Raw genomic sequence first — 25,462 nt, forward strand, 5'->3', positions numbered from 1 at the left:
TTCAGGCTTTTCTTATAATTTTGGCTACATTGCTTTTGTTTTGCGAAACCTTTTTAATTTGATATCAGAGTTATTCATTTTCCTTCCCATGATCCTCTCTTTTTATTGTTTGGTCATGAACTCTTCCCTTTTCCATAGGTCTGACAGGTAAATTTTCCCATGCTACATTAATTTGCAGATATCTCACTTTGTCTAAATTATGTATCCATTTTGACTGTATACAAGATGAGATATTGGTATATATGTGAGGTGGTATACAGAGTGAGATATTGGTCTATGCCTAGTTTCTGCCATACTGCTTTTTAATTTTCCTAGCAGGAAAACTTTGTTTTTCTAGATGAATTTTGTCATGATGTTTTTTAGCTCTATAAAATAATTCTTTGGTAGTTTGATTAGTATGGCATGTGGCACTGAGTAAGTAAGTTAATTTTTAGGTAGAATTACCATTTTTTTGTATTGGTTCAGCCTTCTCATGAGCAATGAATTTTTTTTAGTTCTGTCATTATTTATGTGAAAAGTTTTTGCAATTTTGTTCACATGGTTCCTGGGTTTGTCTTCACAGGTAGACAGCCAAGAATTTTATATTGTCAGCAGAGTATTTGAAATATAATTTCACCTGCTAGAAATCTCTTCTTGCAGTTTTTTGTTGGTAGTATATAGAAATCCTGCTGATTTATGTAGACTTCTTTTATATCTTGCAACTTTACTAAAATTAATGTTTCAGCTGTTTTTTTAGTTGGTTATTTAGGGTTCTCTAAGTATACCATCATACCATCTGCAGAAAGTGATAATTTTGCTTCCTCATGCCTATTCTTATTCTTTCAATTTCTTTTTCCTGTCTAATTGCTATAGCTAGCTTTTCTAGTACAATATTGAATAATAGTGGTGATAAATGGACTTCCTTGCTTTATTCCTGATGTCACTGGGAAAGCTTCTAGTTTATCCCCATTATAAATAATGGTTGCTCTTGGTTTTATCACTAAGAAAAGCTCCGTTTATTCCTATACTTCTAGTGTTTTTCATAGAAATGCTTGTTATATTGTGTCAAGCCTTTTCTGTATTTATCAATACAATGATATGATAATTGTTGCTTTCATTATTGATATGGCAAATTACACTTTAGTTTTCCCACTAGTGAACCAGCCCTGTATTCCTGGAATAAATAACACCTGGTCGTAGTACATGATCTTTGTGATATGTTGCTTAATCTCTTCGGTAGTATAAAAAAATTTTTTTTTTGGCATCAGTTTTCATTAGGAAAATTGGTCTATCGTTTTCTTTTTCTGTTTTTGCTCTCATTGGTTTAGGTATCAAAACCATGTTTAAAAAAGAATTTTTGTAGGATTCCTTCTTCACCTATTTTTGCATTTTTGGTATAAATTCAACCTGGTCATTATGAATAGTTTTTATAATTGATGACAGTTTTTTGATGAAGAAATCAAAGCTGTGTATAGTCATATGAACAAAAAGTTCTAAGTCATTATTTATTAGAGAAATGCAAATTAAACAACTTTGAGATATCTCACGCCTTTCAGATTGGCTAAAATGATAGAAGGGGAAATGATAGATATTGGAGGGGATGTGGAAAAATTGGTACACTAATACATTGTTGGTGGAACTATGAACTGATCCAAACATTTTAGAGAGCTATCCGAAATTATGCCAAAAGAGTTATAAAACTGTGTATACCCTTTGACACAGCAATACCACTATTGGATCTGTTTCCCAAGAGGAGAAGGAAGAGAACCTAGATGTCCTAAAATATTTATAGCAACTCTCTTTGTGATGACAAAGAACTGGAAATTAAGGCAATGTCCCCAGTTGGGGAATGGCAAAATTTGTGGCATGTAATTTTGAAGGAATGCTACTGTGCTATAAAAAATGATGAGCTGGTTGATTTTTAGAAAAACATGGAAAGACTTCCATGGAATAATGAAAAGTGAAATGAGCAGAACCAAGAGAACATTATGTACAGTAAGTGCAATATTGTTTGAAGAATAACTAAAAATGATTAAGTTATTCTGAGTATTATAAATAGTCAAATCAATTACAAATGACCTATGAAAGATGCTATCCACCTTCAGAGACAGAGTTGATACACAGAAGTATGCATAGTATGGTTTTACATATATTTCTAAATCTGTGTCAAATGGTTTATATGTAGTATGGTTTTATGTGTGTGTTTGTGTATGTGTGTATGCATAGATCTGTCTATCTGTGTCAAATGGTGGCCTTCTCTAGTGCAGGTTGAGGAAGGAGTGAGACAGTGTAGAACTTAAAATGTAATAAAATAAACAAGATTAAATTAAAAAAAGAAAGATAATGAATTCTGTTTCGGGCATATTGAGGTTGATTTCTACCGGACTAGGATGTCTTTGAAGCTATTGGAGATAATTAGATTTGATGTCAGCAAAGGATTTGGGCAGGATAAGGAGATTTCAGAACCATTGGCTTAGAAATTGTAATTAATTCCATAGGGTCTGATGAGATTAACAAATGAAGTAGTTTGGAAGATGGCTCAGGACATAACCTTGGGGGCATAATGGTTACAGGGCATGATCTGAAGGAAGATTCAGCAAAAGGGACAAAGAAAATCAGGAGAGTGTGGTATCCTAAAAACATGAAGACAGTGTCTAGGAGGAGTGATTAATCAGCAGTGTCAGACACTGCAGAGAGGTCCAGGAAAATGAGGATTGAGAAAAGGCTGTTGGATTTCTCAAGTAAGAGATCTTTAGTAACTTTGACAAGAGCATTTTTTGTGGAATGATAAGGTTAGAAGTCCTATTTTAAGGGGTTAGGAAGAGATTGTGAAGAGAGAAGGTGGATCCACTTATTACAAATTGCCTTTTTGAGGAGTTTGGCTACAAATGGCAGAAGAGATGATAGTAATTGAGAATGGAAGGATTAAGTTAGTTTTTCAGGATAGGAGAACATGGTCATTTGTAGGCTGAGACTGAAAATAAGTGACAGAGTGAGGATGATAAATGGGGGAATCTCTTGGAGGAGAGGGAATGGAATGAAGTAGAAGGCAAAATGACAATAGAATCCACAGGTCACTCCCGTAAAGAATTTCCAAATTTGAATATACCTTGAAAATCTTAGCCTAAATTCATAGCTTCCTGGTCAAAACAAGAAGCAACTAGGAAAAAAAAGAAAGAAAACAAATCAAATATAAAGGTACCATAGTCAGCAAAGCATCACACAGTATTATATATTAGTAGAAAAAAAAGAAAATCTACAAATAAGACTTGCCAAAAATCAAGAGAAATGGGTTACCTAGAATAACTTATTTTGCAAAATTACATATAATCCTAAATTTTAAAAAAAGAATCTTTAATAGAGTAGGGAACTTAGAAATATTCCTGCTAAGAATCTTTGAAATGTAAAAGCAAGTGAGAAGAAAAAAGCAAATGAAATAAATTCATTTAAGTAGTTTGAATGGGATAAGTGATAATTATGTTTAATAATAGTAAGAGGAGAAGAGATCTTTATGTCATATATCCATGTGTCTTTCTCTAGATGTATGTATGCGTGTGTGTGTGTGTGTGTGTATACATACATACACTTATATCCCACTATCTTCGAGTGAACAAAGAAAGACAAATTCTGGGAATTTGTGTGGCTTTATGCTTTTTGGTTTTCTTTGAGAAAGTAAGGAGTTAAAAATAGAGAAGAAATAAAAGGAGTTTGATGACCTCATTATTTCACATAATTAGGATTTTATCAGAAGAAGGAGATGGATATATATACATGGGAGATGGGAGTTGGGGAAGATAGACTTTTATGAACCTCAGTTTTATCTAAACCAAGCAAAAGAAGGTAGAAAGTACATACTTATACTAAGAACTTGGTGTTGAAGTACCTTATAGAGTGCTGGGAAATATTTTGGGACAGGGAGTAGAAGAGAGGAATGTAAGGGAAAAGAAGGAGATAATTACAAAGGAAATTCTTAAAAATGATAGTGAAAGCATTAAAGGGTGACAGTGTAGGAGCTCTCTAATTATTGTTTACTAGTGTAATCTCATTTCCTTGCTTTCTCCAGTTTATTTTTCTTTGTAAATGGAGAAGTGGAGGGTTAAGAGAAGACAACCTAAGTGTATGTGAAAAAGGGGAAAAAAACTCACAATGGACAATCCTAACTGTTAATGTGAATGGAACAAATTCACTCATAAAACAGGAGTGGATAGCACAGTGAATTAGAAAACATAATCTAAAAATTGTATTCAAATTGTATTTCTTGTAACGAGTGTTACAGAGTGAAAATGAGATGCTGGAGTAGAATGATTGTGCTCCAGGTGACTCCAGAAAAGCAGAGGTGGTAATCACAGGTAAGACATGAGTGAAAATAGATATGGTTAAAAGTGAAAAACAAGGAAATTACATTGTATTTAAAGGCACCATAGATAATAAATTAAGTATTTCACACATGGGGCAGCTAGGTTGCTCTGTGGATAGGGTGATGGGCCTGGAGTCAGGAATACTCATCATTTGTCTTTCATCATAACAGTTGTTATGAAGTTAAAATTTATAAGATTTATACCTGATTGGATCTGAGGAAAGAGATAAGTCAAGGGTGACACCTAATTTGTAAGCTAGGTGACCAATAGCACAATGGTACCTTCAACAACAGTTGAGAAGGTAGGAAATTAGAAGGTTTTTTGGAAAAGATAATGATTTCAGTTTTGGGCATGAAGACTGAAGATAGAGAAATTAGAACTGGACAAATAGCTTTGAGAAATAGTAGTGGAAGGCATCTGAGTGATGTAAAGAGGGAGTTCTCCACAAATGGTGTTATTTTTTTTCAGTGAAATATGAGGCAAAGTTCTCAGCTGAGAGAGTAGATAGGGCAGTTATGAGAAGTTTGAGGAGGAAAGAAAAGGTTTGGGGAAAACCACTTTGTTGAGTGTGGGATAGTCATTTGTTGAAGTGTAAAAAGATTGCCTTGCCTTAGTGAGAGTCCAGATTAGATTATATAACATAAATTTGTAGCAGACCCAGTCAAATCAGTTAGTTCTTAAAGAAATTCAGACTACTCATTGGAAGGAGAAATAATAAAGCTGAAATACTTTGGCTACATAAGGAGATGACAGGATTCATTAGGAAAGACCCTGATGTGAAAGATTGAAAGCAAAATGAGAAAAGGAAGGCAGAGGACAAGATGGATAGATAGTGTCATGGAAGCACCAGACATGAACTTGGATAGACTTTGGGAGATAGTTGAGGATAGAAGGGCCTGGCATGATATAGTCTGTGGGTCATGAGGAGTCAGATATAGCTGAAGAAATGAACAACAGCAAGATTGATTAACAAAGATTTGAGATTTTTTCTGGCTTTGTTCAGCCACATATAGGAATGAAGGCAGCAGATGGTAGAAGTAATTCAAATCTCAGTTTTGACAGGCAAATGCTCTAATAGGATAAAAAGGGGCAAGGGACTTGAGAGAAGAGGGAACTAACAAGTAGAACTAGTTTACCAAGGGATCAGAAGCCTAAGTAAACATAGGAAAAAAAAATCCTCTGGTCACCTCCCAAAAGGAAATGTCCTAGGAATGTGATAGCCAACATCTTGAGCTTCTATGTTTAAAAACACAAGTAAACAAGAACTGCTGCATCCACACATACACAGTTCAAGTACTAAGGAACAGTCTGAATCACAAAGACCTGACAGCTTTTACCAAAACTAGAGGAGATCTTGGAATACCATATTCCAAAAGATTAAAAAAAAAAAAAAGAGGCTTACAACCAGTAATAGTTTGCCATGCAAAGCTTGGATATATCCTCCATGGGGGAAAATGTTCCCTTTATTGGAATAGATGAGTTTCAGGCATTATTGATGAAAAGACCAGAGCTGAGTAGGAAATTTGATATGAAAATTGAGAGTCTAGCAAAATGTAGAAAGAGAAACATTTGACTTATGGGAAGAAGATGAATGATGTTTTGGTAGCATTCTAATTGGAGGGATATGTTCAAAGGATATTAAGGGAGTTAAGTAAAATGAAGGTCCTGTGGCTATATTGATTTTGTTCTGAGGGTTTTAAGAGTGAAAAGAGAAGGGATAGTAAAAGGAATACACTATTATAGAAAGATGCTTTGTCATCAATAAAAGATGTGGTTGACATTTCTGATTTTTTGTGTTTGTGTAAAAATTGGTTTGGTTAAGTTTTATAAAGGTTCTTTCCATAACTGATGAATATGTATTCTCCTTTCTGTTACCTGTTAAGTAATTATTAATGATCTATTATATCCAACCTCTCTAAAATTCTTTTTGGGGGGGCATATTTTTTTGGGGGGTTTAAATTTGTATAGGTCTGAAGTGAGTGCATTGAGATCCTTTTGTATTATAGTTTTACAGTTTATTTCTCCCTGTAATATATTTAGTATTTAAGTATTTAGAATGCTAAGTTAACTGATGCATAATGTTTTTAGTATTGCTTTTAATTCATTATTTGTGGTACCACTGAGTGAAATGTAGTTTTGCTATTTATTTCTTTTAATGTGGTTTTTTTTTTGTTTTTTTTTTCTCAGATCATGATTGCTACCCTTACCTTTAGGCATTCAGTAGGAGCATAATAGATTTTGCCTCCATCCCCTTATTTTAACTCTATGAATCTTTTTTCATGTTTTTTCAAATTGTTCTTATTTTATTAAAGCTTTCTTAATTACATGAAAAAAAATTTTTAAAATTTAGAGTTCCAAATTCTCTCTTTCCTGCCCTACCCCCCCCCAGAAGATAAGCAATTTGTTAGGATTATACATATGAAGTCATAGAATTTATTTCCGTATTGGCCACATAAAAGGAAATACAAAATAAAACAATAAAAATAAAGATAATTTAAAAAGCATGTTTCAGTCTTCATTCAGAGTTTATCAGTTCTTTGGAGGTAGATTGCATTTTTCATCATGGGTCTTCAGAATTATCTTAAATCATTTTCTTGATCAAAGTAGCCAAGTCTTACACAGTTGATCCAGGCAGATGTGTGTAAATGATACTGTTAATGTGTTGACTTCTGCTTTCTAAGCCACTCTTCTGTCAGAGTGATCAGTTCATCCTGTTCCCAATCATGGTTGTGATCCTTAATTTATTTTCCTCCACCCTATTATCTTCTACTCTTTTCCTTTTGTTGCTTCCCACTCCCTCTTTACAGTGAAGAAGAGGGTGGTGAGAGAGGATTGTGCTCAGCTCCAAGGCTTGATGCATTCTGCTTCTGTTCTCCACCTCTTGTACCTTTTGTCTTCCTTTTATCCTTATCTTTCACTCCAGAATAATCCCAGAACCCATCAAAGAAGCCCAAGAGAAAAAAGAACCTGGGACACTCTTTTCTCCTTACATTTTCTTCTCTCCCCCCTCCACCCCTTCCACCTTGCACTTGGTGGTCTGTCCCTGAACATATCTAGGAGGGCTGATTGAAGAGGGAAGATAAGGAGTTTTTCCAGGCAGCCCTACTCCTTATCTTCCCTCTTGAATCCCTGCCCCAGTAAATGCTACCCAGAACCCACCTTTATTTCTTACAGGGATGGATGAGGTAGGATTTACTAACTCTGTTCCATCCAGAAAAGTGGAATCTCTTAACAACGTAATCATTTTATGTGTCATGCCATTCCCTTCTAAGGTCTTCCAGGACTTAGTATCAGTTTTGTCTCTGCATCTTAAGGATCTCTGGTCATTAGCTCCAGTCCTGCTTCTATTCTGTGTAAACTCTTGCATTGTCATTCAACTACTGAGTAGCTTAAGGATTCCTGGGCCTTTCCATCTGCTCTACAGCTAAACTTTATGTATTGCTTCTTTCAATTAGGGTGAGCTCCTTGAGAGCAAGAATTTTTTCCTTTTTCTATGTATTTCTGCAGTGCTTATTACATTAAAAGTTCTTAACAAATGCTTGACATTGTACAAACATTGAATTCTGAATGCAGTTTTTAATGCAAACTTTTTTTTTTCCAGTTTAATTGCAAATGGACAGCTCGAAATTGTGACAGGTGGATGGGTCATGCCTGATGAAGCATCTGCACATTACTTTGCATTAATTGATCAACTTATTGAAGGACATCAATGGCTAGAAAGAAACCTAGGTGGGTACATGATATTTTTCACCTTGCCATTTTTTTTGTATAAAAAAATAAAAAAGATCTTGAAAGACTTTTGTGAGGAACTTTTCACTATAAAAGGGAAGTGCAACCACCATATTTGATCTTTATTATTAATATCCTGGCAGCTAGGTGGTATAGTGGATAGAGCACCAGGCCTGGAGTCAGGAAGCTTTTTCTTGAGTTCAAATCTGGTCTCAGACACTTACTAGATGTGTGACCCTGGGCAAGTCACTTAACCCTGTTTGCCTCAGTTTCCTCATTTGTAAGATGAGCAGGAGAAGGAAATGGCAAATCACTCCAGTATCTTTACAAAGAAAACCCTAATGGGATTACAAAGAGTCAGACAAGACTGAAAATGCCTGAACAATTAAGAAAATTACTGTCCTGATTATACTTCTACATTGGTGATTCTCAAACTCTTTGGTCTAAGGTCTTTATTACACTCTTAAGCTTTTTATTTTTATATGGGTTATAGCTATCAATAATAACTAGATTAGAAATTAAAACGTAAATGTATAGAATATGAATTCATTTAAAATGACAATAATCCTTTTCGTATTAGTACAAATTGAGAAAACACCTGTGATTTCCAAAATAAAAATTAGTGGGCAGAGGTGTATTGTTTTACATATTGTTGCAGACCCCTTTAATGGCTAGCTTAATGGAATATAGGTGAATTTTCATATCGGGTCCTGCATTCAGTTTATTGTGATATGTTGTTTTGGTTGAAGTATATGAAGAAATCTAGTTATATACAGATAAATAGTTGGTAAGTAAGAGACAAATAACATCTTACTTTTAATGAAAATAGTTTTCAGCCATGGACCTTCCAAAGGGTCTTGTAGTCCATGATTTACACTCTGAGAACTACTACTTTTAGATGGAGCAGAAATGGCACTAAAGAAAACGAAGATGAGAAAAACAATTGGGTTAGACCAAGGTTAACCAGAGGAGATCTGTGCTTTAGGTCAAGGCTTCTTAAACTTTTTCCACTTATGATCCCTTCAGTGCTTCTTAAATTGTGGGTCACACAGTTTAAGAAGTGCTGCTTCTTAATGAATTCCCAAGGTAAAAGGAAAAAAAACTCAATGCACAGAAAAAACCTCTTATTATCATTATATTAATGTTGATTATATTAACATAATTATTAATAAAACCACTCATTAATACATTATTATTGAACTTTGTGCCTAGTCTCCCACCTACATGAAATTTTTATTAAAATACTATACATGTACACTAAAGCCATCCTTGATTATTAGAAGAGAACAGGCAGGTGTTCTTATGCAGTATTCCTTAGTAGATGACATTTTTTTCCATCCTCAAAGTCTTTTCTATTGACTGAAAAATGTAGAGATCTCAAGGTCTTTATGTACTTTTTATTTGTTGATTTTAACACATTTGATTTGGAAGAACAAAATGCCTTTTTCCTGATGCTCCTTGAGTAAGGTATTGCTAATGCATATGTCAAGATTATGATTCTTTAAAGGATAGAATAATAGATATTTTTGATAACCACATCCCCCGAGGTATAAAACAGAGAGACACATTCTTGCCAAATATGTTCCCCACTTATGGAGGAGATCCAACACATCTACCAAATTGAGGAGAGATTTAGTATAGATGTTGAAATCATTGTTATGTTCTGTTTTGTGGATAGCCTTGTGCTGATTGCATCAAGCCCTGAAAAGCCACAGAGCATTTTGGATCAAATCACACAAGAGTGCTGTACACACAGAAAAAGCGAAGTGGATGAAGAATTCCTGTTGTTGGGAATATGAGTAGTTGGGTGGACAGTCATAGTGTTTGTGCATTGTGAGTAGGGGTGTGTGTGTGTGTGTGTGTGTGTGTGTGTGTGTGTGTTTGTTGGATAAACACTGAAAGGGCACAAGGAGATGAACTCAGAATTGAATAAGAGGAGAGAGTGCTGGGTTACCTTTAGGAAATTGTAGTTCTTTTTAATGACCCCAGGTTTCTCTCTGAAACCAAGCCTCAGTTTTCTATGCTAGTATTCTTTTGGTGGTGTTTGATAGAGCAGTAGTCACAAAGAATTAATTTGAAGATTACCCAGAGAAATGTGGTGGAACTGAAATACATAATGAACAAAAATATATGAAGAAGTAGTATCATCAAAGAAATTTGTGACTGAAAAAACAAAATAGGTCCAGGGTGAATGTGAAGGATAACTAATAGCTTATTTTTTTGTTTTGTTTTGTTTTTTGGTGAGGCAATTGGGGTTAAGTGACTTGCCCAGGGTCACACAGCCAGTAAGTGTCAGAGGCTGGATTTGAACTCAGGTCCTCCTGACTCCAAGACTAGAGCTCTATCCACTGTGCCACCTAGCTGCCCCCAATGGACATCTTGTGTACTTGAGTTACCTGGTATCCTTGCAAAGTCAAGAGAAAGTTGATTCTAGCATTTTGGGTGAACTTTCTGTGGTTAACTTACGGGAGAAGTTGGGTAAGAGTTTTGCCGAATAGGCAGGCTTGGATGCAGCACAGTCTTTAACATTCGTAATACACATCTTGATGAGGTTGCAGGACTTTTAGTGTCTGTGAACATACTTTTGTTTTGCTTCAGTCAGTCAACAGATACTTCTTAAAGTGCTCACTATGTACTGGACACTGTGCTAAGCACTTGGAATACAAAGAAAGACAAAAATACATTCCTTTCCCTCAAAAGCTCATAGTCTAATGGACAGGTAGGATGATAACTGTGGACAAGCAGGATATATACAACTGTGCATTCAGGATTATTGCCGTATAGATGGAAGGCAGTTTCAGAATAAAGGAAGGCTCTAGAATCAGAGTAGGAAGTATCTCCAACAGAAGGTGAGATTTGAGCTCGGTGTTGAAGAAAGCCAGGGAAGTGAGAGGCAGAGCATTCCAGGTGTATGAGGCAGCCAGTAAATAGCCTTTCAGAGGGGAAAGGGTGTGTCATATTTGAGGAGGCCAACACAGATGGATTGTTGATTATGTGAAGAGAAAGACAACAGAAGAGCAAGAAGATAGGAGGGGGTAAGGTTGTGAAAAGTTTAAAATGGTAGACAAGATTAGTTGATATTTGATCCTGAAGGTAATGGAGGGAATGATTGGAGTTTACTGAGCTCTTGTCCTAGGCTGGGGTCATGACTGTGGTCTTGTACAAGGAGTCCCAAAAGTCATGGTTTCAGGTTTAAGATAGACTATCTCAAGTCTTAATGATGTTTTAATCTGTTATATTTGTATTTCCTATATATCTTGGATCTTACACCTTTAAATAAGTATTTGCAACAAAGGTCTTTCCTTAGCTTATAGTTTCCTTTCTTAACCTAGCTGCACTGATTTTGCTCATGCAAAAGCTTTTTAATTTTCAACCATAATTGCAGAACAATAGATGGAAGGGACCTTGAGAAGTTTTAGGGGCCACCTAAATCCAATCTCTTAATCGGTAGTTTTTCAGGAACCATTTATTAAGCACCTACTATGTATTACATAGTGTGCGAGGCATCAGGGATACAAAGAAAAAGGTAAAATAGTCTCTGTGCTTAAAGAGGGTACATTCTAATGGGGGAAACAGCATGTATATGTTTGGCAGGTATGACACAGAAACAGAGAGTGGCAGGGAAGACACCTAGAGAAAAAAATTATCAAGGAGAAGAAGGGTGATCAATAGTATCAGAAGCTATAGAGAAATGAGAAATAACTACGAGGTTTGGCAATTAAGAGATCATTGGTAACTTTGGAAAGAGCAGTTTCATTTGAATGATGAGGTTAGAGGCCAGATTTTAGAGAGTTAAGAAGATAGTGAGATGAGAGAAAATGGAAGCACTAGTTCTATACATTTTTCTTAAGGAGTTAATCCACAAAAGGCGAAGAAAGATAAGGATGAATCATCCCTTCCAGCAGTGATTTACAGTGTGGCTCCGAGTGTCCTCATCTGGCTTTTGCCTCCTGTTCTGAATCTGGAGGCGATGAGAGCCTTAAAGATCCTGTCTGCAAAGACCAAGACCAATTGCTCCTCCATCGATGTCATGTGGATCAAATGAGTCCAAGGAGGGATATATCTCCACCCTTTTACTGTTACTGCTGCCATGTATCTTGAGAGCTGCATGGTAGGCAACTCTCTGGAGAGGATCCAGTTCATAATCTCATACGGGCAGCTAGGTGTTACAGTGGATGCAGTGCCAAGCCTGGACTCAGGAAGACTCATTTTCCTGAGTTCAAATAAATTCAGCCTCTGACACTAGCTGTCTGATCCTGGTGAAGTCACTTAACCCTGTTTGCCTCAGTTTCCTCATCTGTAAAAGCAAAGAATGAAATGGCAAACCACTCCTTGTATCTTTGCCAAGAAAACTTCAACATAACTGAAACTACTGAAAAAAAGAAAACATGCACGTTTCCATGGGGATATATCATGGGCAAAAACAAAATAGCCTCTGCCCTCAAGTTGGGGCAGAGACTCTATTCCTCTGTTGGAGAGAGACAACACATATATAATTTTGAATCTGTTACACATTACATGTATCTGTTGTGTATTATTATTCCAATCTTTAGAAGCTTCATCTTTGAAGCAGCTTAAATATATCCAGATGCTGTTGTTCTCTCTTATGATTGTAGTTGTGTCATTTACTCTTTGTAGTACCCTGGTCAAGTCACTTAAACCTTCTCAACCTCAATTTCTTTACCAGGAAAATGACAAGATTGGAATTGATGGCTCTTAATATTCTTTCCAACTCTAAATCTGTGATCCTACAATCATGTTCATTCCTTAGAAATATGCTGCTATCAATAAAACATTGATATCTCTTTGTTTTGAGGTTAATTGAAATTTTGTGTATTACAATAATATTTCATTGTGGATTAATGGATATTTTCACATGTGATGTAGAAATGCTTTATTGAGAAAATTTAGTAAAATAGGATCAATAGTGAATAGTAAAATAGAACTGTGTAAAGTGGGATGCTTTACAAATTTTTATCAGCTATTCTGCCTGTTTTCTTTTAAATGTGAGAACATGTGAACTATTAGAAAAGTAGAGGAGGCAGCCTAAATATCTTCTTTTAATGTGAAGCATCTAAGTGTAGAAAGGTTGACTTCATGGACTTTGTTACATGCTATTACTTAAAACTGAATTTCTAAACTATGAAATGTAAATAAGTACGGCATTGGGAAGGCAGAGATATAACAAAATTGTCACTTCATTGTCTAGTCTTAAAACTACTGTTTTCTGTATTAATTTCAGTGAGCTTTCATCTGCCTTGACATTGTGCTTTGAATATTAAAATATATCTTACTAGAAAATGGAAAAGTAAGCTGGGGGCTGTTGGGCAAGGGTTAAGAGATTATGTGGGTTGGCTTATCTCTCATACTCAGAAGAAGAAAGCAGGTGCTATGCTAGCATTGTGATATTTTAGTTCTCACTCCCATATATATGTTTTAACTAATACTATATATTTTATCTAATTTACCAATGTTTTTTAGAAGATATTAATTTTAACTGTTTTTTTCAATAGGAGTGAAACCTAGGTCAGGCTGGGCTGTTGATCCATTTGGACATTCACCAACAATGGCATATCTTCTGAAACGCACTGGATTTTCCAGTATGCTTATCCAGAGAGTTCATTATTCAGTTAAAAAGTACTTTGCAACCACAAAGTCACTAGAATTTTATTGGAGACAAAATTGGGGTATGTACAGTTATCAAAAATGAAGATTCTACTTTATCAAGTCAGCACCTGATAAAGTAATGTTGTACTTGATATGAGGGTTTGGATAATATTTTTCAAGTTTGAAGAGTTTTTTTTTAAATTTTTATTTAAAGATTAAAAGCACCTATCAAAAAAATCAGTGTTAAGATATGCACATGTGACTCTATATGTTGATAATACATGATGTTACAATCTTAGAGACATTTAAAAAATTGATTATAGACCCAAGATAGAAATGTACAACTTTAGCACCTTTGTTTTCTATGCAGAGGTAATACGTAAATAAAAAGTAATAATATTTTACAAATAAATTCTCAGAACGATACACTATTAATAAAATGTGAAGCATTTGCTTACCAATGAAGTAGGTTATCAGAACAAATCAAATATTATCTTGTTTTGAAGCATTTTCATCAAATATTTGTTGCCTTTGGATTTCTTGAATATATAGGCTTTGATATTATAATTGTGATTTAGTTACCAAATGCCATTACATCAAGCAAATTGTCTTGTGTAGACTCTGAAACACTTTGTAATTCTGCAAGATTTTTTTTCATTTTTTCCCCCTTGCTGCACTAGTAAGGAATCTTACCAATAAAAAGCTATCCATACTTTTCTGAGAGAATTATTGAACTGGAATCTCTCCGCTGACATCCAGTCTCCCATCTCCAGCTACCTTTCAGACATCTCTAACTGGATATCCAGCAGTAAACATCTTAAACTATGTCCAAAGCAGAACTTATTATCTTTCCCCCCCCTAAACTCTCCTCCAACCCCTTCTCCTTTCCATATATAAGAGGGCAACACTATCCTCCGACCCTCAAGCTCATAGCCTAAGAGTCATCCTCACTTATCTTCCCCCTCTTTCCCTTCCCCACCACAGTGAAGCTGTTGTCAAGGCCTATTTTACTTTACAATCTTTCATATATGCCCCCTTTTCTTTTCTGACAGTGCCACCACTCTAGTGGAGGACCTCAGCACACCATACTTTGATTACTTTAATAGCCTGCTAGTTGGTCAGCCTCTCTCTTCTGATCCTTCCTCCACCCAGCCAGCAAAATGACTTTCCTGTGGCACTGGTCTGACCACATCTTCTCCACTCCTCACTCAATAAATTCCATTGGTTTCCTGTCACGTCCAATATCAAATAAAAAACCCTTTGTTGTTCAAAGCCCTTCCTAATCTAACCCCCTTCCCACCTTTCCAGTATTTTTACACCTTATTTTCTGCCATGTACCCTTTCATTCAATGACACTGGCCTCCTTACTTTTATATACACAAGTCACTCCATCTCTTGGCTCTGGGATTTTTTTTCTGGCTGTCCCTCCTGCCTAGAATGCTTTCCCTCTTCCTCTTTGCCTACCACCTTCACTGACTTCCTTTATGTCCTAATATGCAAGAAGCCTTTCCTAACCCCTCTTAATTCTAGTGTCTTTCTTCTGTTAGTTATTTCCTAGGTATTATATATTTTTCTTGTTTCTATATTTTTATTTGCTAGTTGTCTCCCTTATTACATTGTGCTCTCCTTGAGGGCTGGCACGGTCTTGCCCCTTTTTGTATCTCTGTTGGTTAGCGCAGTTACTCGTACAATAGTAGTCACTTAGTAAATGTTCATGGACTGACTATACCTGTGAAATTAGTTCCAGTAGTTCCATGCCCCTCTCAAACACCCTGCCCCCAAAAAATTAAATAAAAATTTTAGAGAACTTTGGAGAAACATTGTTAATAATATTTATTGTTGTATTCTTAATTTTAGATTTGGGATCTAGTACAGATATATTTTGCCATATGATGCCATTTTATAGTTATGATGTCCCTCACACTTGTGGGCCTGATCCTAAAATATGTTGCCAGTTTGATTTTAAACGACTTCCTGGAGGTAGAATCAGCTGTCCCTGGAGAGTGCCTCCAGAAGCAATACATCAAGGAAATGTCAATCACAGGTACTCTTAAACTTTGCTAATTTCTGCATTCTTTTTCTTTCATAAAATGTTTTCTGCACAATAAAGTATTCAATTAATATTATATTAACATGTTAATGGAATTGATAAAAACAGTTCTTTATACTATAGGTCCAGTTTTATCCATTCTTTGTTTTGTTTGTTTGTTTCAGGCAGTTGGGGTTAAGTGACTTGCCCAGGGTCACACATGTAGTAAGTGAGTGTTTGGTCTGAGGCCAGATTTGAACTCAGGTCCTCCTAACTTCAGGGTCAGTGCTCTATCCACTGTGCCACCTAGCTGCCCCAGTTTTTTCCATTCTTATCCCTGTCTCCTTTACTGGCTTCTGCCATATATAATTCATGGTATACACTTTGGTCATTTAACTTAGTTCTTCACAAAAGTGATAAAAAATATTGCCATTAAGATACATTTATTGTATTTGAAAATGTTAATTACTTAATTATTATTGTGTTTAAGAGTAATTCCAGTGATCAGGATTGAAAAGATTTAGTGCAGTTTGAAGCTAATGCTAAATTTTAACTTAAACTGCTTAAGCTTAAATTCTAATAGCTTCAAGCTCACTAAGACTTTTGAGATATCCTCTGTGTTGCACAATTCTTTAAACTGTGTTTTCTGAGTTAGAGAAAAATGTTAGTATTTACATTTAATAAACATTTAATTCAATACTATATGAGTGACTAATGTTATTATTTTAATAAAGATCATGCTAGTAATGAATCTCATTATAATTAAGCATATAATACTGAGTTTCTTTTCATTTTATTGCTTCTTAGATTGTTGACGCAATGAGAATAGGATGTATGATTCTGTATTTCAATTTTTCAGTATCTAGTTTGGTCCTTTGCACATATTAGGCAGTTAATAAATGTCTGTTGAATTGATTGCCTTTATTATAAACAAAACATGCTAATAATTATGTATAAACAAGCTATACATAGGATACATAGGGAATAATCAACAGAAAAGAGGGACTAGAAATAAGAGGGGTTTGGGAAAAGTTTCCTAAAGAAGATGGAATTTTAGTTTGAACTTGAAGGAAGCCAGGAGGGGGGATGATGAGGAGGGAGAACATTTAATGCATGAGTGACAGCCAGTGAAAATACCCACTGAGGAGCTAGAGGATCTTGTATAAATAACAGCAGGAAGGCCATTGTCAATTGATTGAAGGGTATGGGGAGAGGGCAAAGGTGATGAAGGGGTTTGAATTATGAACAGAGGACTTTATTTTTGATCTTGAAAGTGACAGAGAGCTACTGAAATTTATTAAGTAAAGGAATGATATGATCGGATCTGCGCTTTAAAAAAAAAATCATTTTGCTGGCTGAGTGGAATTTGGATTGCAGTGGGGAGAGATTTGGAGCAGGCAGACCAAACAGCAGAGGCTATTGAGATAGTTGAGATGTTAGGTGATGAGAGCCTGCATCAGGGTGATGGCAGTATCACAAGAGAGAAGGTGTACTGTATATTGCAATTGTGAAATCAGTAGACTTTGGCAACTTACTTTATATGGGGGGAATGAAAGATAGTGGGGAGTCCAGGACCTCTAGATTGCAAACCTGATGGAATAGGAGGATGATGTTGCATTCTACAATAATAGGGAAGGCAGTAGGAGGGGTAGAGTTTAGGGGGAAAGATAATGAATATTCTGAGATAGGTAGATTTGAGAATCTTCAAAATAGAGATAGTAATTAAAATCCATGAGAGCTGATGAGATCACCAAGTGAAGATTTATAGGGGGAGAAAAGAAGATGGCACAGGATAAAAGAGGAACAGACCAGGACGGAGTCTTGGTGGACACACCTGTTTATTGAGTGTGTCAGGGATGCAGATACATCAAAGGAGACTGGAAAGGAGGGATCAGATTGATAGGAGAAGAAGAACCAGAAGCAGATGGTATCACAAAAACATCTAAAGGAGAGAGAATATTAAGGTCAGGAGAATGATCAACAGAAAGGCTACATAGAGGTCAATAAGGATGAGAGGATTGAGAAAAGGCTATTGAATTTTGGAATTAAGAGATCATTGGTACTTTGAATAGAGCAATTTGGGCTGAATGATTGGGTGAGAAGCCAAACTCTAGAGCAGTGATGTTAAACTCAGTGATGTAGAAATGGGGTCTACTAATCCATATGTGGAGATCCCTGAGGCTCACATGAGACTTAGTTTTAAAATGTAATATTATCTGTGTTTTGTTGTATTTTTATTTTTCTGTTAAAGATTATCCCAATTACATCTTAATCTCATTTGAGCCGTACTCAAAAGTGTTGTGGGCTGCATGGTCTTTGGGCTGAATATATAATACCTCTGCTCTAGAGAGTTAAGAAGAAAGTGAGTCAGTTAGGTTTTGAACATTTATTAAGCATGTGCCTGCTAAGCCAGACGTTGAGCTAAGTTCTAGGGATACGGAAAAAGGCAAAAGACTATCTCTGCCCTCAAGGAGTTTATAATTTAATGAGGAAAGACAACAGCAACAACAAAAAACCCAAACAGAAAATCAGGAGTGGCGAGATAGGACAAGTTGGGGCAGGGGGTTGTTTGATGCAGAAGTCCAGAGGAGTTACAGCTACTTGAGATATGAAGAGATGACTGGTCTGGGCTCCATCCTCAAATGGAGGTTCTCAGAGGTATGGAAGGACAGGAATAATTGGAGTAATTGGACCAGGAATTTGTAAGCCAACCAAGGTTTTTCGAGTTTAGCCAGCAAGGGTGGCTCTCCTGGTCCAGTAGAATCACACTGTTCAGTGAAGGACCAGTGTTTTTGTAAGTCTGGAGAGGAGTGGGGATAAGGTAAATGTTCATTGATCTAGGTCCCTGTAGCTGGGGCTTGAGGCTGATCTTTACCAGTTTTAGGATTAGAGGTTTCTGTATAACAAGATGTGAGGGATTAGGCTGTTTCTATTTTGGGTTATTGCATTGGAAGTACTAATGGGAGAATATAGACATATTTGTTGTTTTTTAGTTGTCCCCAATGCTTTGTGACCCCATTTGGAGTTTTCTTGGTAGAGATGCTGGAGTGGTTTGCTATTTCCTTCTCCAGCTCATTTTACAGAAGAGGAAACTAGGGTTAAGCGACTTCCGTAGAGTCACACATCTAATAAGTGTCTGAGGTCATATTTGACTTCAGGATAATAAGTCTTCCTGACTGTAGGTCCAGCGTTCTGTCCACTGCATCACCTAGCTGCCCCATACAAAACATCTATGTGTAAACAAAATGGAGGTGATTCTCAAAGTGGAGTAGCTCTGGATCCACAGCGGAGAGGTCTCTGTCCTCTAATCTGTAGGAGTAGGGAGCCTCAGGAAAAGAGTCCTGAAGAAGTGTGAGTTTCAGGGCTGAAGTGATCTGGCAGAATAAGAAGTTTCTGTTGTGCAGGTTAGACTGCTTCACCCTTTTTCTGCCTAATCTACACCCTTAAGAGGGAAGAGGAGTAGAGAAGCTGAGACCCCTCTCTGACTTCCTACCTCCCATCTTAGGCTGCATGTGCCTTCAGCTGATCTCCAGCATCTGTTGGAAAGAGTGACTCGGTGTTGAACATTCTCACACCTGGTCATACCCTTCACATCCCAGTCATTCTGAAATGTGTAGATCATTATGTAAATTCTGTTTTCCACTGCCTCTCTCGCCATAACACCCCCTCCAAACCTCCCACCCCCAAATTTTAACTGAATACCACTTAGCCCTTTCACTTTGCCCTATGGAGTGCCTGTTCTATAGGTAACAAACTTCTTTTTATCCTAAATCTTTTCCTCTCCCACTTCTTCTGTCTGCTAGTTATTACTGAAATCTGTCTCCGTCAGATGACACAACCTTACTGGCTGAACTGTACTGGCTGAACCTTCATTCATTCTCCTTAGTTAACTGGTTGAGGCAAGGGAGTTGTAATACTTCTTCCAGGTTCTTCTACCTCTATCTGTCAGTAACATCTCCTCCTTTGAGGTTCATGCTGTTCAGATCTACTACATGATCCAAATCATAGTAGTTGTTGTCTATAGATTCAAGGTGTCACTCCTCTTCTTTCCTCAATGAGTTTTTTACATGCTTAGCAATATTTCTCCTCTCTTCAACTTTTGCCCTCATACTAGGGGACTTCAGCATACATATTGACTCCCTCCAAAACCCTAAGGATTCAATTCCTCAACCTGCTTACTTCCCACTAGCTACTCTTCCACCCTACCTCAGCCACACATAATGGTGGTCATACCCTTGATCTTGCCATCACCTTGGGTCAGGCACCCCTCTGTGTTCTGCAACGAGAAAAAAATTTTTCTCACAGACAGGGGCCTACTAAGAAATTGGGAGATTTCTAGAGGCATGATCTTAGGGCTGGGGCCTGAGCACTCCATTACCCTTATCTAACCGTAATCTATTGGCTTTTTACTTCTCCCTCTGCCTTCCCTTACAGAATCTGCCTCTTTGTCTATACCATGCCTTCCAATCCCTTGATCCTTTAATGTAGGGGAGAGAAACATATCTGTATATCTCTATCTATCTATATGATTCCTACCAAGCCTAGTGTGCATCTAGAGCTATGGCTATGCGTAGCAGCAGTGAGATTGCTGTAAGGGCAGGCCCTGTGTTCCAGTATTTAGGGTAGCTCCCACCATATGAAAGAATGATTAAAGTTTATATTAAGTGATTACTATGTATAAAGCACTGTGCCACACACTAGGGATACATATAGAAAAGCAAGACTGCTTTCAAGGAGCTCACAATCTAATGGAGGAGCCCACATATGGAAGTTTTCAGCTGCAAGTTGTGTACACAACTTGCTTCATTAATTAATATTTCTAAGTATGAAGCATAGTCAAGAATAAAAGGTCCCATTAAAAGAAAATAAAAATAAAATTTAAATATGCTCAAGGGGAAGGATTAGGAAAGTTCTAGAAATGGAATAACCTAGAAATAAGAAAGAGGAGGGCACTCAAATTTGATATTGGAGAAAGAATGTTTAAGGCACAAGTAGGAAAACAGAAATCAGAATCAAAGTCAATAGAAAAAGCAGAACAAATTAAGTGAATTTTTTTTTTTTTTTTTTGTTAAAGAGTGCCAAACCAGAATGTTAAGATATTAGAGGGAAGGATCACAGAAAGGGACAGTTTCGAATCATATACTTCTCTAGGTGGCAAAGGAAAGGTTGAAAAGTGTATGGGGATAGATGACACATATAAAATTAACCATTTAAGTAAATTAATAGGATTTTAAATAAGACAGGTAAATGTGAATAGTTGAAGGGAGAAGATTCCATGGGAAAAGACTAACATTAAAGTACTAGAAGCAAAGTTATTTGCAGGGACAGAGTGCTCACTTAAAAGAAAGGAAGAAAAGTCAATACCAAAGTCACAGATGTAGGAAAGCACAAGCCTAATAATCATAACCTTAAACATGAATAGATTAAACATCTGAATAAAATGAAATTCAATGGCAGAATGGATAAGAAAAATTTGCGATATTTAAGAAAAACATCAGAAAATACAGATTCATAAAAAATGGAAATAACTGAAAAACAATTACTCTGGTAGGTGGTTCCAGAAAGTAGGAGTTACCATGGTGTTAGACAAGCAAAAATCATTATTTACAATATCAAGAGATAGCTAGTGAAATTACATTATACTTAAAGATACCACAGGTGAAAACAATTACTAACTAAGCATTTATACCAAGTAGTGTAGTATCTGATTTAATAAAGTAAAAAAAAAAAAAACTGAATAGCAAAAAAACATCATTTCTGCAGTATTTGTAATAGATATCTTTTCTTAGAGCTAATATAACAGGTAAAAAGGAAAACAGTTGAAGAAAATGATGGAGAGTTTAGATAACTAAAACCTATGGTATCTCCTTGAACGTAATAGCAACGAGGTTGGTGCAGTGGATAGAATGGTAGACCTGGAGTCAGGAAGTCTGATCCTTCTGAGTTCAAATCTGGTCTCAGACAGTGGGCAAGTCTCTTAACTCTGTTTGCCTCAGTTTCCTTATCTGTGAAATGAAAAAGGAAATAACAACCATTCCAGTATCTTTGTCAAGAAAACCCCAAAGGGAGTCACAGAGTCAGACATGATTGAAATGACTGAACAACACAACAAAATGTATTTCTTTGCCTCACATAGTGTCTTCATGTTGGATGCAAAGAATTTATAAATTTTCAAAAGCAAAACTTCTAACCTTATCCTTTGTAAGCCAAAAAGTAATAAAAATTGTAATAAAGGAAACCTAAGCAAAAGATACAGATTTGTAGGGAGACAGTATTGGTATTTTGAATAACGAGTGGAAGTGAGAAAGGAATGCTTTCTAGGAATGGGAGGCATGAAGTCTAAAGCTATGGAGATTGTAGATGGAATGTCATGTGTGAGAAACAAGACGACCAGTTTGGTTTCATCATAGCCTGTGTGTGTGTGTGTGTGTGTGTGTGTGTGTAGGTGTAGTAATATATAACTAAGTGGGAGCTACATTTTGGAAGGACTTTAAATGCCATGCACTGGAATTTTTATTTGATCTTGGAACTAATTTGGCCACTGTAGTCACTTAAGGAGAGAGAAAGCTGGTCAGAGCTTAAGGAACGTCACATTCATTTGAGATGAAAAAAAAAAGGAATAGACTCTTATGAGAAATAATGAAAAAAGCAGGAATGAAAGGTGAATAGCAGTTCTACACCTCAGATTATAGAATTAAGTGAAAACCAGAGTAACAAAATATACAGTATCTACAACATTCTAAGTTCAAAGAACAATAAAAAAGAAAAGGAATGTTATGTTTTTATCACTTTTTTACTTTGGAGTAGAGCAGAGAAAAATTTAACTCCCACTTTTTCTTGGAGACATGGCGAACTATGAGCATTAATTATTTAATATGTTTGATGATTGATAAATGGGATGGTTTTGCTAAACTGTTTTCTTTTAAAATCCTTTTTTCCCCCAAGGACTGGAGAGGTTAGAGATTTGAAGAGGAAAGGAGAGATATATTTGGAAATGAATGTGAAATAAAAGTATATGAGTTAGATAAAAAATTTAAAATATATCATTCTTACAGCAAATTTATTTATATTGGAATTTAATCTTTCATTTATTACTACCATTTTTGTCTCATGTACACATATAAAAAGCATGTACCATTTTGCAGTATTTATAACTTTTTTTTCTTTTTATCCAGTGACTTTTTTCCTTATTCTAAATTTTATTAAACTGATTTTGTTTTTAAAGGGCACGGATGTTGTTAGACCAGTACAGAAAGAAGTCAAAACTTTTCCGTACTAAAGTGCTCTTGGCTCCTCTAGGAGATGATTTCCGTTATAGTGAAAGCTCAGAATGGGATCAGCAGTACCAGAATTACCAGAGAATTTTTGATTATTTGAATTCTCAGCCTGAATTACATGTCAAGGTAATTTGAAAATATTTAGATATAAATGATAAAGTTAAAGTTGAGGTTTCTTAATGAAACTGCTCTAATTTCTTTGCATTGCATTTCTCTCTTTTTTACAATTTAGATTTTGTATAAAATATAAAGTCCTCTGTCCGGGATTTAAAATTCTTAATGTCCTGTTCCCTTCCTGCTTTTTCAGCCTTCTTAAACCTTATTCTTCTCCATACTCTCTATGATCCAACTATGCCAGTCAGATTCAAATAGAAAGGGATCTCTCTGGGCTCTATGTTGACTTAGAAAAACACAGATTAGCATTATCTGTGTTGTATTGTATTTTGCTAAACATTTCCCAATTCCATTTCAAACTGGTTCTGGCTGAAAGAAACCATAATACTAAGAGGCTGACACCTCTGAACTACACTGAGTTGGACATCTCTGAACTATGCAAGCTTAACTTGCAGGTCCTTCAATGCAGCCTTCCATTTCTTGTATCTGTGGCCCCATGTTTGGAATACTCTACCTCCCCATCTCTGTGCATCTGCCCCTTAGTTTCCTCTGGCTTCCTTCAAGACTAGACTTAAAAGGTGGGAATCTTCTCCAGGAAGCCTATGCCTTCCCCTTTCAGATTTCCTTCATCTACTTTGTTTGTCTCATATTGCCTGGTTCTTTACTTGTTGTCTCTCCCAGGATAAAGTACACTCCTTGAGGGTGGGGACTTTAAAAAATTTTTGTTTTTTTTTTTGTATTTCTAGTGCTTAGCACAGTGCCTGGCACATAGTAAGTATTGTAAATGCTTATTGGCCAAAAAAACTTTGTATTTGGGTTCTGATTTTTTTTTTCTTAAGGAGTGGAGAATTTACCTCTTATTTGATTGAAAATATCAGGGCATAGTGATTCTAATGGTATAATTTTTCTCTTGACGGTTTTTTTTTTTTGTTCATGTGATTGAGTTTTTTGTTGGGGTAGATGAGCTTAACATGAATGTGACATCGATGCTGAGAGAATAAATCCAGTTGTGTTGCTCTCAGGTGATCAGAAATGCTCAACTTAGAGCATCCTCTTAATGAGAAAGTGGAAAAAGCTTTTCATTTCAATACTATATGAAGCAAGTTGCAATTGGCATTAATGTGTATTTATCATGTGTTTAACACACATATTCATGCACAGTTGTAAATATTGAGAACTTGAATTATTGATATAATTTCCTTTTTTTACCCAGAGAACCAAAATAAAATAATTTAAAACGATACACATCTTATATAAAGAATCAGTATATCAGATATCTTAGATATTTATTTAAAAGCCCAGAGCACCAAGCATCAATTGAAAAATTCATCTTGTCTTTATTTGTATTTTTAATCTATTGTGATACCAATAGATGATTTTTTCTTTTAAATGTTAATTCAGTTAGCATTTATTCAGCAACTGCTTGTGTGCCAGGCACTATGTTAAACACTGGTCATATTTTAAAAAAAAAAAAAAAGGTAAAAACAGAGTCTATGCTGTATCTTAACAGTTTAATTTAAATTTGTTGTTCTGATTTTTTAATTTATTGCCTAAATCACTCTTCTTTTAATCTGACAAAAAAGAAATATCAGCCTGCACACTAATAGCAACCTTTAATCAAAGCATTTGGAAAAGGTGTTCATTCCATTGTAACCATTAATTATTTGTCCTATATGTACCCAATGTTAGAGCTAGAAGAGATCTTTGATATCTCCTAGTCTAACGCTTTTCATTTTACAGATGAAGAAAATGAGACCTAGAGAGGTGAAATGACTTTGTATTTGCTAATGTAATTCAAATAGTAACTAGACTTCCACCTGTTTAGTCTAATGATTCCTATTGAACCTTATTCGTGACTTTACTTCCATATTTATTAACCTTTCTGATTGTTGCTTTGTGTTCCTTCCTGCTAAAATCCTTACATATGCATATGCCTTGTGTTTCAGGCTTTTGCCACTCCAGAGTGACTTCTCCTTTATCAAAGCAATACTAAGTGAATAGATAGAATTTGATTCCCAAGGCACTCTTGATTTGCTTGCATTTATACGGTTATAGTATTCCTTTACATTTCAAATGAAGGTTCTGAATTTTGAAGGTGTTGGTTTCTCATTGGAACTTACTCTTCACTTTGTAGAAAATTAATGAAGAAGAAAGCAAGAAAAATGTGACAGATGATTTTTGTGTATATACTTATTCATATGCATTGCATGCAAAAATTATGAGATCATGAAATGGATAACTAACTTACATGTATAAAGCAAGGATTCTTAAATCTTGCTTTCATGAACTTACTGTTTTTTGGGGGGCTGGAGTTTGGGAAAAAAATATTTTGGTAACTCAGTATAATCACTTTCTCTTATAAGCCTAAG

At 35.8% G+C, this 25,462-nt stretch overlaps 1 protein-coding gene across 1 annotated transcript in view; it reads left to right on the forward strand.

Annotated features, from left to right (window-relative positions):
- Nucleotides 1–25,462, forward strand: part of MAN2A1 (mannosidase alpha class 2A member 1) — a 200,723-nt gene that overhangs the window by 70,568 nt on the left and 104,693 nt on the right. Inside the window, exons 5-8 of the mRNA XM_027869175.1 lie at nt 7,939–8,066; nt 13,580–13,753; nt 15,531–15,717; nt 22,928–23,105. Of these exons, the coding sequence (XP_027724976.1) occupies nt 7,939–8,066; nt 13,580–13,753; nt 15,531–15,717; nt 22,928–23,105 (667 nt within the window). The remainder of the gene's footprint in view (nt 1–7,938; nt 8,067–13,579; nt 13,754–15,530; nt 15,718–22,927; nt 23,106–25,462) is intronic.

Source organism: Vombatus ursinus, unplaced genomic scaffold (genome assembly GCF_900497805.2).
Source record: "Vombatus ursinus unplaced genomic scaffold, bare-nosed wombat genome assembly UNPS02014792.1, whole genome shotgun sequence".
NCBI lineage: Eukaryota > Metazoa > Chordata > Mammalia > Diprotodontia > Vombatidae > Vombatus > Vombatus ursinus.